Source organism: Stegostoma tigrinum, chromosome 4 (genome assembly GCF_030684315.1).
Source record: "Stegostoma tigrinum isolate sSteTig4 chromosome 4, sSteTig4.hap1, whole genome shotgun sequence".
In the NCBI taxonomy this organism is placed as follows: Eukaryota; Metazoa; Chordata; class Chondrichthyes; order Orectolobiformes; family Stegostomatidae; genus Stegostoma; species Stegostoma tigrinum.
Window position 1 is genome coordinate 71,318,472 of NC_081357.1, and position 17,493 is coordinate 71,335,964.

Genomic DNA, 17,493 nt, shown 5'->3' on the forward strand with positions numbered 1-17,493 from the left:
TTCAGAAGCAACGTGAAGAAAAACTTTGTTTAAAGCATGGACTGGGAGCAGTTGTTCCATGGTAAGGGAACTATAGATATGTGGAGACGGTTTAAGGAACAGTTGTTGGGAGTGATGAGTAAATATGTCCCTCTGAGACAGGCAAGAAGGGGTAAGATTAAGGAACCTTGGATGACGAGAGCGGTGGAGCTTCTTGTGAAAAGGAAGAAGGTAGCTTACATAAGGTGGAGGAAGCTAGGGTCAAGTTCAGCTAGAGAGGATTACATGCAGGCAAGGAAGGAGCTCAAAAATGGTCTGAGGAGAGCCAGGAGGGGGCACGAGAAAGGCTTGGCAGAAGGAATCCGGGAAAACACAAAGGCATTTTACACTTACGTGAGGAATAAGAGAATGATCAAAGAAAGAGTAGGGCCGATCAGGGATAGCATAGGGAACTTGTGTGTGGAGCCTGAGGAGGTAGGGGAAGCCCTAAATGAGTTTTTTGCTTCTGTCTTTACGAAAGAAACGAACTTTGTAGTGAATGAAACCTTTGAAGAGCAGGTGTGCATGCTGGAATGGATAGAGATAGACGAAGCTGATGTGCTGAAAATTTTGTCAAACATTAAGATTGACAAGTCGCCAGGCCCGGATCAGATTTGTCCTCGGCTGCTTTGGGAAGCGAGAAATGCAATTGCTTCGCCACTTGCGAAGATCTTTGCATCCTCGCTCTCCACTGGAGTCGTACCTGAGGACTGGAGAGAGGCAAATGTAATTCCTCTCTTCAAGAAAGGAAATAGGGAAATCCCCGGCAATTATAGACCGGTAAGTCTCACGTCTGTCGTCTGCAAGGTGTTAGAAAGGATTCTGAGGGATAAGATTTATGACCATCTGGAAGAGCATGGCTTGATCAAATACAGTCAACACGGCTTTGTGAGGGGTAGGTCATGCCTTACAAACCTTATCGAGTTTTTTGAGGATGTGACTAGAAAAGTTGATGAGGGTGGAGCTGTGGATGTGGTGTATATGGACTTCAGTAAGGCATTTGATAAGGTTGCCCATGGTAGGCTCATTCAGAAGGTCAGGAGGAATGGGATACAGGGGAACTTAGCTGCTTGGATACAGAATTGGCTGGCCAACAGAAGACAGCGAGTGGTAGTGGAAGGAAAATATTCTGCCTGTAAGTCAGTGGTGAGTGGAGTTCCACAGGGATCTGTCCTTGGGCCTCTACTGTTTGTAATTTTTATTAATGACTTGGACGAGGGAATTGAAGGATGGGTCAGCAAGTTTGCAGACGACACAAAGGTCGGAGGTGTCGTTGACAGTGTAGAGGGCTGTTGTAGGCTGCAGCGGGACATTGACAGGATGCAGAGATGGGCTGAGAGGTGGCAGATGGAGTTCAACCTGGATAAATGCGAGGTGATGCATTTTGGAAGGTCGAATTTGAAAGCTGAGTACAGGATTAAGGATAGGATTCTTGGCAGCGTGGAGGAACAGAGGGATCTTGGTGTGCAGATACATAGATCCCTTAAAATGGCCACCCAAGTGGACAGGGTTGTTAAGAAAGCATATGGTGTTTTGGCTTTCATTAACAGGGGGATTGAGTTTAAGAGTCGTGAGATCTTGTTGCAGCTCTATAAAACTTTGGTTAGACCGCACTTGGAATACTGCGTCCAGTTCTGGGCGCCCTATTATAGGAAAGATGTGGATGCTTTGGAGAGGGTTCAGAGGAGGTTTACCAGGATGCTGCCTGGACTGGAGGGCTTATCTTATGAAGAGAGGTTGACTGAGCTCGGTCCCTTTTCATTGGAGAAAAGGAGGAGGAGAGGGGACCTAATTGAGGTATACAAGATAATGAGAGGCGTAGATAGAGTTGATAGCCAGAGACTATTTCCCAGGGCAGAAATGGCTAGCACGAGGGGTCATAGTTTTAAGCTGGTTGGTGGAAAGTGTAGAGGGGATGTCAGAGGCAGGTTCTTTACGCAGAGAGTTGTGAGAGCATGGAATGCGTTGCCAGCAGCAGTTGTGGAAGCAAGGTCATTGGGGTCATTTAAGAGACTGCTGGACATGTATATGGTCACAGAAATTTGAGGGTGCATACATGAGGATCAATGGTCGGCACAACATTGTGGGCTGAAGGGCCTGTTCTGTGCTGTACTGTTCTATGTTCTATGTTCTATGTCTAACACTATTCAAATACGCACATCAATTTTCTGATGTGCACCAGTTAATGTTATCGCTACTAACCTTGACACTTCTGTTGTCTCTAAATCATCAAGACAACTTGTCTAACATTTAATATGAGGTGATCTGAAATTTCCTTCATCTACACATTGGAAGGAACAAAGCCATTGAAAAGTAAAGCTGTAGCTGGGGTGGGTAGTGGCCTTTTTTGAGGTGGGAAGGCAGAGTGGAGATGAGCCTGCTTTCCTGCCACCCTCCATTTGAGTCGGGGGGAGGTGGCTTGTGAGTACCTGGAGGCCACTGGATGCCCTGAGGTGCTGTTTAAGGGCTGGCTCGCCTCCCAGGAATTACAAACCTTATCAATTTGCCAGCAGCCTATCAGCGGTTACTCTGGTCTGCTGTCAGTCTGCTTACTGGGAAAGGAGAACTCTGCTTGTTCCTACCACTGTTGTTGATTTCCAGTGACCATCATTTCATTTAGATTAGCTCTGCATGAAGATTCATGACCTGTGACCAGCAGCACACTCACCCAGGCTTTTCATTCGGCTCGTGTGTTGCTTTAGTGAGAGGCTTTACAGGCTCCAAGTGAGTGTCTGTTTACCGAATGATTGCAATGAGCTTGTTAGGGAGAAGTAGCATAGTATTCCCACTGATTCTGCAACTGATAGGTGAGATCCCCGTCACACTCATTAAATTCTGACCCTTTCCTTTTTGGCCCTTGCCACAAACTCTGTTCCTGAACCACAGTCTGCATTCTTCTTGGCAGTTATCTGAAGCTGAACTGGACTGTTTGCAACCTTTGGTGTTCTGTTTTGCCTCAAGATACACTTCGGACCATGCATCTATACAATCATTAAGCCTGTCCATTTCATTTCCTCTTTGGTAACATCTGGCCCCGTCTCAGCTCGTCTGCTGAAACCTTCATCCGTTTCTTTATTACCTCAACATTTAACAATTCTAATGCATTCTTGTTGAGTCTTCTGTAAAATCATCGGATCTGCAGTCTTCAGTTCTAACATCTTCAGCATCCCTGATTTTTATTTATTCCATTCATGGCCATGTCTTCAGTTGCCTGGGTCCTAAATTCTAAAAAATAAATCCCTCTTGTATCTCTCTGCCTCTACCTCCTCTTTTAACAATCTCCTTAAAATCTACATCTTTGACTAAGCTTTGGATCATCAGGTGGCATCGTGGCTCAGCGGTTAGCATTGCTGCCTCACAGTACCAGAGACCCAGGTTTGATTTCAGTCTTGGGTGACTGTCTGTGTGGGTTTCCTCGAGTGCTCCAGTTTACTCCCAATGTCCAAAGATGTGCAGGTTAGGTGGATTGGCCATTCTAAATTACCCATGGTGTCCAGTGGTATACAGGCTAGAGGGACAGCATGAAGGGCTGGCGCAAGGTGGGATGATGTTCAGGGAGTTAGTGCAGACTCAGTAGACCAAATGACCTCTTTCTGCACTGCAGGCATTCTATGGTACTCTCTGCCCCAACATATCTTTGTGGCTCAGTACACGTTTTGATTTTTAATGCTCTTGTGAAGTGCGTTTTGGTGTTTGAACACACCAATGATGCTATTCAAGGACAAGTATTGTTATCACAACATTCATACACATCTTTTTAAGGAAAATGTGGCTGCCATTTGTAAGTGGCATTCTTCTACCAACAGCAATGGGAAAAAAATCACTGTTTAGTTGTGTGGTGAATAATGATCTGGATCTATCCTAGGATATTTAAATATCAATCAGAAAAGGTATAAGTAGGCTTTATTTTAATAGTTCAATGATACTGCTGATGCTACCTTTCAAATGCCACCATAATTTATGTGCCCAACCTCTGAAGCAGTTTTGAAACCATCACTGTATATTTGGTGAAAGTTAACTGATAGGTTTCAAATCTCATGGAATCAAAGAGGACAGAAGAGTCTTTTTGGTCTATTGGGTCTACACCAACGCAAACTCATCACCATCCACACTAAATATACTTTCCAACACTTGGTGCATTTCCTTGAATGCCATGACATTTCAAATGCTTGCCTGTGAGCTTTTTAAAGTTTCCCTCCTCTACTATCCTCCCAGCTAGTGCATTCTAGATTCCCACCACCTCCTTATCGATGTCCATCATGATCTTGTATGTCTCTCTTGGGACATTCCAATGACTCTGCTGCTTTTGAAGATGAGAACCCGAGCTTATCCAGGCTCTCTTTGTAGCTAAACTTCTTCAGCCCAGCCAACATCTTGGTGAATCCCTTCTGCAACCCCTCCAGTGCAATCTCATCCCTCCTATAGTGTGATCAGAACAGCACACGATAATCTAGCTGAGGCCTAAGCAAAGTTTTGTACAGCTCCATTGTAACCTCCCTGGTCTTGTTAATTATGTCACAATTGATTAAAGGCAAGTGTCCAGTAATTGCCTTAACCACACGCTGTTATCGTATTCTGCTGTGTTCTGAGGGGCATCGACAGGATAGGTAGGGAGAAAATGTTTCCCTTAATAGAGGTGCCAATAATCATGTGGTATTGTTTTAAGTAAGCAGTAGAAGGTTTAGAAGGAATTTGAGGAAAAGTAATTTCACCCAGAAGGTGGAATTCAATGCCTAAGAGTGGTAGGGACAGGAACCATCAAGATATTTAAGAACTATTTAGATGAACACTGAAAAAAGACGCAGCATGCAAGGCTACAGGCTAGGTGCTGAGAAATTGGATTAGAATAGATGGCTGCTTGATGACTGGTGCCGATACAATAGGCTGAAGGGCTTTTTTCTGTGTTGTAAAAGCTCCATGAGTCAATGACTCTGGGATGATAGCTTTACGTTCTGCATAGAACGAAGAACAATAGAGCCCAGGAACAGGCCCTTTGGCCCTCCAAGCCTGCAGTTTTTGCCCTTCCATGTTAAAACTGTCTTCACTGACAGGATACATATCCCTCTGTTCCCTTCCTACTCATGAATACAGCCAGGTGTTTCTTGAATGCTGCTATTGTGCCTGCTTCCACCACCACCTGTGGCAGCGTGTTCCAGGCACTCGCCACACTTTGTGTGAAAAACTTGTCTCACACATCTCTTTCAAAATTTCTCCCACCTTCCCCACACCACCAACACCTTGAACCTGTGTCCCCCAGAAATTGACCCCTCCACGCCTCCTACGTTCCACTCTATCCATGCCATTCACAATCTTTTAAACTTCTTAAGAGGTTGCCCCTCAACCAGTGAAAACAAACCCAGTCTATCCAAACTTTCTTCATAGTTAATATCCCCTATACTAGGCAACATCCTGGTAAACCTTTAATGTACCCTCTCCAAAGCACCTGCATCATTCTGGTAATGTGGTGACTAGACCTGTATGCAGTATTCCAAGTGTGGCCTAACTAAAGCCTATAAAGCTGCAGCAAAACACTTCATGCCTTATACTGAATGCCCCTCCCAATGAAGGCAAGCGTGCCACAAGCCTTTTGCACTACCTTCTCTACCTGTATTGCCATATTCAGTGATCTGTGGACCTGCTCACCCAGATCCCTCAATACTCAAATCAGTACTCCTAAGGATTCTGCTATTCATTGTATAATTTCTGCTTGTGCTTCATCTTCCCAAAATGCATCACCTCACATTCGTTTGGATTTAATTCCATCCGCCATTTTTCTGCCGATGCCTCCAACTGATCTATATCCTTTTGTAAGCTCTGACAATCAACCTCACTATTCACAACTCACCAATCTTTGTATCGTGTGCAGACTTACTAATTAGATCAGCTACATTTTCCTCCAAATTATTTACATAGACCACAACAGCAGAGGTCCCACCACTGATCCCTGTGAAAAAGCCACTAGTCACAACCCTCCATTTCAAAAAGCATCCTTCCACCGCTACCCTCTGTCTCCATGACTAAACCAGTTCTGTATCCATCTTGCCAGTGCACTCCTGACACCATGTGACCTCACCTTTTGTGCCAGTCTGCCATGAGGGACCTTGTCAAAGGCCTTACTGAACTCCATGTAGACAACATCAACCACCCTTCCCTCATCAGTCATCTCTGTCACCAGTTCAAAAAACTTGATCAAGTTAGTGAGGCATGACTTCCCCTGCACAAAACCTGTCCATATCTACTAAGTCATTTGTTTCTAAATATGAGAGATAATGGGAACTGCAGATGCTGGAGATTCCAAGATAATAAAATGTGAGGCTGGATGAACACAGCAGGCCAAGCAGCATCTCAGGAGCACAAAAGCTGACGTTTCGGGCCTAGACCCTTCATCAGAGAGCTCTCTGATGAAGGGTCTAGGCCCGAAACGTCAGCTTTTGTGCTCCTGAGATGCTGCTTGGCCTGCTGTGTTCATCCAGCCTCACATTTTATTATCTTGTTTCTAAATATGTGTAGGTCTTGTCCTTGCGAATCTTTTCTAATAATTTCCCTGCCACCAATATGAGGTTCACAGGCTTGTAATTTCCTGGATTATCTGTGCTACCTTTCTTAAACAATGGGACAACATTGGCTTTTCTACAGATCTCTGGGCTGTCACCTGTGGTCAAAGAAACAATAAAAATGTCTGTCAGTGCTCCAGCAATGTGTTCTCTTGCCCTCCTCAATATTCTGGGGTAGATCCCATCAGGAGGAACTTAATCTACCTTAATACTTTTTAAGCAGACCACTTCTTCCTTTTAAGAGCAACTTTTTTGAGAAATTCAACACTCTCCTTCCCTGGGGTCATCCTCCACCAATTCCTTCTCTTTGAATGAATACCGACACAAATAATTCATTTAAGGACCTCATGTGCCTCCTCTGGCTCCACACACAAATTCCCTGCTTTGTTCTTGAGTGGGCCAACCCTTTCCCTGGCTATCCTCTTGCTTTTTATATGTGTATGAAGAGCCTTGGGATTCTCCTTAATCCTGTTTGCTGACCACTTTTCATGAGCCCTTTTAGCCCTTCTAATTCCTTGTTTACGTTCTTTCCTGCTTTCCTTAAATTCTTAAAGAGCTTCCTCAGTTTCCATCCTCCCAGACCTTTTGCTTTCTTTCTCTTTTGATCAAGACCTATCCTTCATTTTTGCAGGAATGTGCTGCTGCTTAACTCTTACCAACTGTTGTTTGATCAACTGCTGTTTGGAATACTCCCACATAGCCCATGTGGATATACCCTCAAACCACTTCCTTAAATCAAAATTCTCCAGCTTAATATTGTCGTAGTTTGCCTTGTCTCTACTTAACATCTTACGGATACATGTTTTAATCCAGGTTTATTTAACGTACTGAATTACATTTGACGTAGGAAATAAGCATATTGAGATTTGAACTTGTTTATTTAGCTAAATAAAATCACCCCTTCCAGTTTTTAATAGTTTAGCCGAAGACTAATAATTATTGATCCAGGGGAAGCAGTCATTCAGATATCTGAGAGGTTTACGTAGCTCCATTGTAAAAGGTAACTCTACCAGAACAGGACTACGCTCTCATTAGAGAGCAAAGACTGGTGGTAGTTTAACCTGTGAGCTATCATCAAACTTCAGATGTGGGGAGAGGTTCAGAAAGACTATCCTTTGTACTTAGCTGGAGTGAGAGTTGAACACCTGATGTTGGCATCATTCTGTATTGGAAACCAGCCATCATGAACTGAACTAACCAACCCTGACATTGCAACCATTTTGCAAAAAAAAACTTACATGAATAAACATTAAACTGTGCTGATTGTCACTGTTGTGGGATCATGTTTCATATAACGACCAAAATTGGTGAATGGTGAAAATAGCCTGTTTATTGGGCATCTGTAGTAGCACAGCTTGCTGTGGCAATGGAATGCCGAGGTACAGTTCTTACAATAGCCTCTTCATACACAGTTCCATCTATTGCACACAATGGTTTGTGTGACATCTGTCCTGGTGAAGCAGGAGATCGTTTAAACATTTACTAAGTGCTGGCTGCTACTCAGATTAGAGTGCCTGTCTGGTCTGCTGCATAATTAAGAGGTGTTAGTCCTTTTATCTTTTATATTAGTAAATGTTAGCAAAGAAGTAGACCTATATGATCTGAATAAGTTAGAAATCATACATGCACTGAATAAATGTATAAAGGATATTAAACTGATTACCTCAGCTGGGTCGTGAGGTTTTGTTTATGATTTGCCAAGGTGAATTTCATTCATTCATTAGTACAACTTCACAGAAGCGCTGCTTTGACAATAACTTCCTTAAAGGGGACAGCACTCTATTCAGTGATAATGGGAACTGCAGATGCTGGAGAATCCAAGACAATAAAATGTGAGGCTGGATGAACACAGCAGGCCCAGCAGCAGCATCTCAGGAGCTGTGTTCATCCAGCCTCACATTTTATTGTCTAGCACTCTATGCAGTACATGTTTAACAGGTACCTGCTATTGGAGGAAACCTGTTTGGTGTTCTGCAACCTGTTCAAGTCCTGACGGACGGTTGCTAAGGGGCTGATTAATATTATAATCTTTTCATAGTTTCGGTTGGGTCGTGGAGACACTGTGGAGGTGAGGGTATTGTTTATGAATAGGTTAGTAGTCTTTGATATTAAATCAGAGGTAGCTTTTGATATAAATTGGTCTGATAAGAGTTAAAGATGTGAAGAAGCAGTAATGGATTTGGAAGGAATTTTTAAATTTAGAATATCTTGAAGTATTAAAATGCACTATGAAAATTGTGGTTTTGTGAATGAAAATGCATTCTAGTCAATGGCGAATCAGTAAAGGGCAATGAATGAATGGGAATGTGGTATTAGTGAATACAGTGAGCTGGAGAGTGAGTAAAGAGACCTATAATACAATATCTCTCACTGTTAATCTTTATATCAGCTTTGACTTTGCAAAAATGTTTTTATAGCCATGTCTAAACAGCAGTCTCTCTTTGATGTTAACACGGAGTATTCTTTTTATAAGACTATGATATACACAATTGTATTTATTCAGACTGGTTTGTTTTTGCAGAAGCGGGTGTCTGGAATGTGCTAAGTTGTATCATGGCAGCGCACATCGGAACTTCAAGAAAGTCAATAGGCAGAGGCGAATGTAGTGGCCATCACTAAGGAGAAAGTGGATATATCATTCGGACTAGATGGACTACAGGCCAGGGTTCCAAAGGAGATTGCCAGAGTGATTGTGGACACATTGGTAATTTTTCAGGAATCACTGGAGTCAGGGAGGATCACAGAGGACTGGAAAATAGCTGATGTAATCCTCCTCTTTAAAAAGGGTGGGAGGCAGAAGACAGGAAATTAGAGGCCAGGTAGCCTGACCTTGGTCATTGGTAAGATTTTAGAGCCCATTATTAAGGATGAGACGGCAGAGTACTTGTAAGTGCTTCATAAAATAGGGCTGTTAGAATTCTTTGAGAAAGTAAAAAGCAAGATAGATAAAGGAGAGCCAGTCAGTATGATCTGTTTAAATTTCCTGAAGGCCTTTGACAAAGTGCCATACCGGAGGCAATGAAATAAGATAAGTCCATGGTGTTGGGCAAGGTACTGGCAGAGATCAAGTATTGGCTGAACGGCTAACGGCAGAGGAGGGGATAAGGGGGTCTTTTTCAGGATGGCAGCCGGTAACTAGTGGAGTTCCGCAGGTGTCTGTTTTGGGGTTGCAACTATTCACAATCTGCATTAAGGATCTGGATAAGGAGTTGAGAGCATTGTTGCTAAGTTTACTGATGACACCATGTTAGGTGAGGAACAGGTAGTGTTGAGCAAATGGGGAGACTGCAGACTTGGACAGGCTAGGGTTCGGTTGGCAGTTAGGAAGGCCAATGCAATGTTAGCATTCATTTTGAGAGGGCTGTAAGACAAGAGCAAAGATGTGGTGCTGGGATTGTATGGGGCTCTGGTCAGACCACATTTGGAATTCTGTGGGCAGTTTTTGGGCCCCATATCCACAGAAAGATGTGCTGGCCTTGAAGGGGGTCCAGGCGAGGGTTACAAGAATGATCCCGGGGATGAATGTTCTACGAGAACTCTGGGCCTGTGCTTGGAATTTAGAAGGATGATAGGCGATCTCATTGAAACTTACAGAATACAGAGAGGGCTGGTTAGAGTGGATGTAGAGAAGCTGTTTACACGAGTAGGAGAGAACAGAGGGCATGGTCTCAAAGTGTTGGGGCAATTCTTTAAAACTGAGATGAGGAGGAATTTCTTCAGCCAGAGGGTGGTGATTCTATGGAACTGACTACTGCAGAAGGTTGTGGAGGCCAAGTGATTGAGTGTCTTTAAGACTGAGATAGATAGGCTCTTGGATTAGTCAGAGGATCAAATGTTATGGGGAGAAGACAGGAGAATGGGCTTCAGGAATGCATTTGCTGTGATTGAATGGCAGAGCAGACTCGATGGATGAGTTACCGAATTCAGCTCCTATATCATGTGGCCTGTGTTTCTGTGGTGTTTGACCTGTTTTACGGTGCTGCAGTGTTCAAAATTCTGCCATCATTCACCTCTTAATGGAATGCCGTGGAATGTCTTCTCTGCTTAGAGCCAGTACAGTGCCAAATCCTACCATAGTACACATCATTTGTTACATAAAAAACAACTATTATTTTGGAACAAGTTTCTGTCCTGAATTAACATGTTTACAGTCTTTGCCTGCTTCAAATTATACAGAGACCCTTAGCACTAAAATTCCCTACAAAAACCATCTTTTCCTTGCTTTCCTCCATGGAAGGCTCTTGGTAAAACACACCTTGTTTAGTAACACTTCAGTGTCTATCCTCTGTGTTAAAGGTAATCTATAAATGCAATTGATGTTGGTGACAGACCTTTAGCTAGCTGAAATGTTATAGGGAAAATCTTGGGCTGAAACACAGAACTAAAATTAGGAACATTATTGTAAAAAAAATTAGGTAAAAACGCAAATATCCTAAAAGCTTCAGCCACATCCTTTCCTGGATACCACAAGAAATCTTCAGTAAATGCAATTTTAAAGCTGCAGATAAAAATAAGTCTTGTGGTTTCAAGATAAATAACTGAAACTGTACATTTTCTTGTGTGAGTGCAAGTCCAATTTTGGAAAGCAGATTCTGTGGGATAGAAATTTCCTGTTTTGAGGGTTTAACTGGCTTCTAAAAAACTGGAAAACAAGCTGCCTTCAAATAGTGTTTTCTGCTTTGCGGTGACTGTTAATTGATTTTATGGTGACTTTGCCATTGCAGTGAGTTGAAACCCATTATGTTGATTGTAGGAATGTTTACTTGAGTCCTACCACAACTGAAAAATATGCTGAACCAATAGTTGCTTCGCAGCTAGTTGCAATTAGAGGCAGCTGAATCCAGTTTATTTTTTGAAGCCAAATAAAAGATTACTTGGGAACATATTTCAGAGGTAACATTGTACATGAGTTAATTTAGGATTGCAGTGATCAACGAGCAATTTCGTGGACCCTAGCACATAATAGTTATTTTGCCAAATGTCTATATGCGCTTTAAAGATATCCATGTAGGTATTGAGTGAAAGAGCAGTCTTGACTTGATGGGTTTCTCAATGGCATCTCACCTGCTGTTGGTGAAATCAGAAGTGAGGAAGCAGGGAACAATCTATAACTAGCTGAAAAGACTCGGGATGTGAAACACGTGGATGTTCTGAAGTTCTGTTTCAATACTTCTGATGACCTGGAATTACGTATCAGCCATGGATCGGTTGATATTACTCATGCCTCCGAGTCACTCTGTTCAGGATTCAAGTGTCAGTTTAAGGTTTGAGCTGAAGAAAAAATCGAGGCCCATGTCCTTTACAGTATTGATGGAGATGGAAATGCTGTCATCCAGAAGAGATGTTAAAATGAAGGCCCATCTGCCTACTTGGGTGAATGTAAATGATTCATAACACTGTTTCAAAGAAAAGCAGGGTGTTATTCCCCAGTGTCCTGCTGAATATTTTTCCCTCAAACATTATCCCTTTCTTGTTTATAGGAGTTTGCTGTGTGAAAATGGTGGCTGTGTTTTGAACATGATACTAACTATATGTCAGGTTAATGTTAAGGAGAAATGACAGGAGGTAGCCGTTATTTGAGAACTCCAGTTCATTGAGTTCAACTAACTGTTTTGTGGGTGGTGTGCGTATTTCTGATATTGTCTCCCCACAGCACCCTCCCCCTACCTTGAACTATGATGGCACCTGAAAGAATGCAGAGATTTTTTTAATCTTCCATGGGACATGGCCATTGCTGGACAAACTAGCATAGGATGTCCATTCCTAATTGCCCCTAAGGTGGTAGTGAACCATCACCTTAAATTGCTGCCTATGACGTGTCAGTGCTGTCAGGTCACTACTTGGAAGGGAGTTTCAGGATTTTAACTCGGTGACAATGAAGACTAAGTCGAGATGGTGTGTTGCTTGGAGGGAGCTTGCTGTTGGTGATGTTCCCAGGTATCTGCTGCCCTTTTCCTTTTAGGTGCTAGAGTTCACGGGTTTGGAAGGTGCATGAGTTTCTGCCTGTGTCTTATGGGTGCTGCATACTGCTCTACGAATTCTGCTGCCATTAGTCGATCATTTCATTTTTTTCTCAGTTGCAGATGGGTTTTCCTCTTCCAGTGTCTGCATTAGAAATTACATAGACATCATAGCAATGAAAGATGCAGATGAAATCTCACTGGTCTGTAACATTAGAACACGACTATCCCTAGTCCTCCAACAATATAAATCATTCTGTTTCCCCGCAGCCTCTAAGAACCTCAGATTTTTTGCATTTACTGATTTAGGTTATATAAATACATTTCAGGTGTAGGAGCCTTGCTGCTTAGAATAATGTTTATCCACCTACCCAAAACCTATGGTTTTTTTTCAGTTTTGATGGTAGCCAAGCCTCATTTGTTGCATCCTTTGCCAAAGCCTACATATTTTACTTTTTTCAGTAGTGATCATTGGATGGTTGTACAACTTATTTTAGTGGGAAGAAAAGTTCTCTGGATTTACTGTTTGAAATTTGCTTCCCTTCTACTGTGGGTGAGTGATGGCAAATTAAAGTGTCATCCACTATCAGCTTCCCCATTTGACCATGAGTCTGCAAGGTCATAGGTCCTCAGCAAGGATTCATCGTGTTATTTGAGAGGAATTTGTTCAAATTCACCTGACTGGATGTGAATCATTGGGCTTAATCCATCAATGACTATACTATATCTACAATCTCCTCTAACCTCATAACCTTTCTCATGGTTAGTGCAAGTAAATGGCTTGCTAGGTCATTTCAGAGGCAGTTAAGAGTTAACCACCTTCCCGTGGCTCTGGAGTTACAAATCGGCTAGATCAGGTAAGGATGTCCTTCCCTAAAGGACATGAGTGAAGCAGATAGGTTTACCTCACAATCAACAATGGTTTAATGGTTATTCTTTCGACACTTAATTTCAGCGATTCAAACCCCACCATCTGCCATAGTGGGATTCAAACTCAAATCCTCAGAACATTATCGGACCTCTCTATCATTAGTCTGGAGATAATGCCACTTGGCCACTGTAATTGTGGACTGCAGCAGTTTAAGAAGGCAGCTCAACACACAACTTCTCAGGGACAACTAGGGACAGGCAGTGAATGCTGGCTTAGCCAGAAACACCCATGTCTGACGAGTGAATTGAAAAAATACATTCAAGATGTGTTGCTCTAATCCTCACACCTTTTGTATTCCCAAGCTTAACTGTTCCGTTATTGATGGCATTTACTTATCTGGAATTCCATCTCTAACCTCTCTGCTACTGTACCTTGACTTGATATACTCCTTAAAACCAACATCTTCGACAAATTTTTTGCTCACCTGACCTAACATCTCCTTATGTGGTTTTGTGTCATACATTATTTTATAATGTTCCTATCAACCTCTTTTGGACATTTCATTTCTTGAAAGGCACTATATAAGTGTAGGTTATTGTTGTATCACAACTTGTAACATCCTGAGAGACCTCTCCTTTAAATTGTGTTGAGCCAATTGGAATAAGTTGTGAAATAGGTTTGTGTTAAGTAATGTACACAATTTTTTTCAGTTGACAGCTGGAAATGCACTAAGTCGCGCTGTGGTGAGAAACACTCGACAGAAACCCATTGTTCATGCTCTGATGACTGCATCCAGAAGAACAATTGTTGTACCAATTACAATAGTATCTGTAAAGGTAACATTCTTACATATATCATGAGTTTAAAAAAGAAATAAGCTAACTTAAAGGAAACAAAACCTAAACTGAAATACATCTGCAATTTTTACTTGTTATTAATGTGTCTATACTATACAGATTGGACTCAATAATAAATCCAGAATAAGGCAATTCTTGTCAAGGAATATGCAAATTGACAAAAAGAACAGTAATAAATTTAGAATGCCAAATTAGGTTCATTGGACAATAAAGGTTGCTATTTAAAATTTTATTCATCAACGTATGCTCCAATCCAGAAGTTCAACAGGTGACTGTTTGTATTTCCTGTGGATCCTGGGACTGCTGAAGTCTTCTCTTCTTGGTTCCTCCTTGAACCTAGTGTCTTGTCATAATTATGACCTTTGAAGTTTTAGCTTTGCCAACTTAACTCTCGCAGACATATACATGACCCTAAGTGCAACTCTTGACCAATGAAGAGTTGTCCTAGCATCTCTACAACAATCTAACTTTAATTTGCATCTTTGAACAGAAAGCCTTGGAACATTCCAAGCTCATTCCTTCTAGCCAAACAGCTTTGCATTCTTGGTGTCCCTTGTAACTGCTAAATCTAAAACTTCTATCTTTGATTAGAGAACAGCTAGTCTGCTGGCCACTTTTGTGGCTGATCAGCTTTGAGACTTTGGCTTCTTTTAACTGCTCAGCTAGACTTGCTAGTATTGGAAAGTGTGAATGTCTCCTAATTAGACCTACAGTTTACCTCAAGGATCCACATCATCCTCCTTAAAGTTACACCACAAATTTGACACTTAATACAATGATAATCTTAAGTCTCTTTAAAGCGTAAGCCAAAGCTCATCCCCACATGATCCCAATAATACATATTAAGACTTTTTATCACTAAGCTGAGGTGCAGTACAGTTGATAATGTGTGCCTTGTTAATTATTCAAAGGACCCAACAAGGTGAAGTCAAACAAAATTCTGTTTAAAATTCTCAAATACTAAAATAAGTACGTTTGACATTTGACACTTGTTTTAAACTATTCATGAATCTGTATGTTCAACAAGAACTTACTAATTATTTTTAAGATAGTGAAATATGAGGCTGGATGAACACAGCAGGTCCAGCAGCATCTCGGGAGCACAAAAGCTGACGTTTCGGGCCTAGACTCTTCATCAGAGAGGGGGATGGGGTGAGGGATCTGGAATAAATAGGGAGAGAGGGGGAGGCGGACCGAAGATGGAGAGAAAAGAATTATTTTTAAGTCCATTTTTTAAAAACAAATCATTTGAAAATAATATTTTAAACATGTTCTAATGAAGTTTTATGTATTTGAAGATGTTGGAAGATCTCATGAAGTTGGAAGTACTGACCCAGAAATTCTGATAGACTGGTTAGTTGTTGCAGGAGCACAGACTGGAGTTGTGTGTCAGGACCATGTGGAAGCCTCAATGCAGCTGACTCTGAGAGAATGGTCTGGGAAACTAAAAATTCTGATTGGCAAATTTTTTGCATCTGCAATCTTCTCAAAAGTTTCTAAAAGATTGACAGTTTTGAAAGTTTCTGACTCATTTTCAGGTTAATACTTACCCAGGTAAAGATAAAGTGTTGAAAACTAGTTATAACTCTTTGGTAAGTATTAAACTCGAGCCCAGCCCATCATTGATTTCCATCACTACAAACCTTCCCACTCCAGCCTGGCCACCTTCTCTCTTTCCTACCTGACCACCCTCCAACTCCCTCAAGAATTTCCCTAAACCCTCACTCACTTTCCTAGACACCTCAAATCTCACTTAATTTACACAGTTATCCTTCCACAGTCACTGTCAAAGTAACTTTGGAATTTCTATACAATTTCACTGTAAAAGTACTCCTGTTCTTCCTGGTCCCAATGAGCATGTTCCGATCAGCTCAGACTTTGTACTCTGGCATGAAAGACTTTCGACAGGTAGTTTGGTATTTTAGAGAATTATCCTCAGTCAAATCTGTTCTGATGGTAATTGCAAAATCTGACAATTTATGTTTTTGGATCCCCATCTTTAGTCATTCTGTGGAGTAGCATCCATCATCTTCACAAAACATCTTCACAAAATTATTCTGTCATGTAAATACGCTGATGCTATCAGTCTCTCTAAAACGATACTACGGCAGCCTTCCTGTTTCAGTAATAGCAAGGAGTTAACCAGCAGCAGATTAAATGGGAGAGGCTCAGGTCAGATATATCTGGTATTAGTGCTCTGGAAAAGAACAATGAACAAGAGCAAGATTGAAATATTTTCTGTGTTATAGTGAACTAATATTTAACTAAAACATCAAATCACATGTTTGCATACACACAAAGTTTGATTATTATGATAAGATTTCAGTGATTCTGTAATGCCACAGATGGTACCTATTGTTATTAACCTTAACAAGCAGAGATATGATTTTCTGAAAAGACCAATTTCAGACATATTTATGACAATAACATTTTTCTAAAGTGTTAAAAGAATAACATTATTGTAAAAGTAACCATTATACTTTTGCCATAGGTGAGAAAACCTGGTTGCAAGATGATTGTGAAGATGTTGACACGCCTCAGTGCCCAGAAGGGTAGGACTGCTATAACTCCAATATTGTAGGCCACCTTATGGAGAATGCATGAAGCCCGATTAGGGACAATCTCAATAACCAAAGTTTATGAATCTTGGTTGTCTCTTGCTGTAATGGCAGTACGTGTGACTGTAATGTATTTCCTGGTCACAGATGCTGAGGTTAAGATTTTGGCTTGGCATTAGGGGAGGGCTGATGGAGAAATTAACTGTTTCCTTGTAGAGAGAGAGGGGGAGAATGTGAAAATGAGAGTTCATGGACTGTTCTTGTCTTAACCTGGCTGCCAATCAATGGCAAAAATTTCCAATCCTTTGCAGCTAACCTGCAAAATTCCAATAGCACTTTTCCCTTAATGCAATTTCATCTCCGTCTTAAATAGATGACTTCTTTGTTTAAGATTATGCTCTGAGCTCCTAGATTTTTCCACTGGGTAAACAGCCTTCTTTGTATTCCCCTTATCAAGCCCCTAAGAATCTTTTTCAAAAGCAAAATACTGCAGATGCTGGAAATCTGAAACAAACGCAGAGCATTAGTCAAACAGCGTCTGTGGAAAGAGAAACAGAGTTACTGTTTCAAATTCAATATGCCTCTTGTTCTGAAGAAGAGTTATACTGGATTTAAGTGTTAACTCTGTTTTCTCTTCACAGATTCTGTAAGACCAGCTAAGTTTCTCCAGCACTT

General features: G+C 41.5%; 1 protein-coding gene across 2 annotated transcripts in view; it reads left to right on the top strand.

The window, feature by feature from the left end:
* Positions 1–17,493, top strand: part of LOC125452714 (venom phosphodiesterase 2-like) — a 116,854-nt gene that overhangs the window by 19,278 nt on the left and 80,083 nt on the right. For both annotated transcript variants that reach the window (XR_007247583.2, XM_048531428.2), the window contains exons 3-4: positions 14,114–14,239; positions 16,752–16,812. Coding sequence is in view for 1 of the 2 variants with exons in the window: in XM_048531428.2 (XP_048387385.1) it covers positions 14,114–14,239; positions 16,752–16,812 (187 nt within the window). In the remaining variant the exon portion in view is untranslated. The remainder of the gene's footprint in view (positions 1–14,113; positions 14,240–16,751; positions 16,813–17,493) is intronic.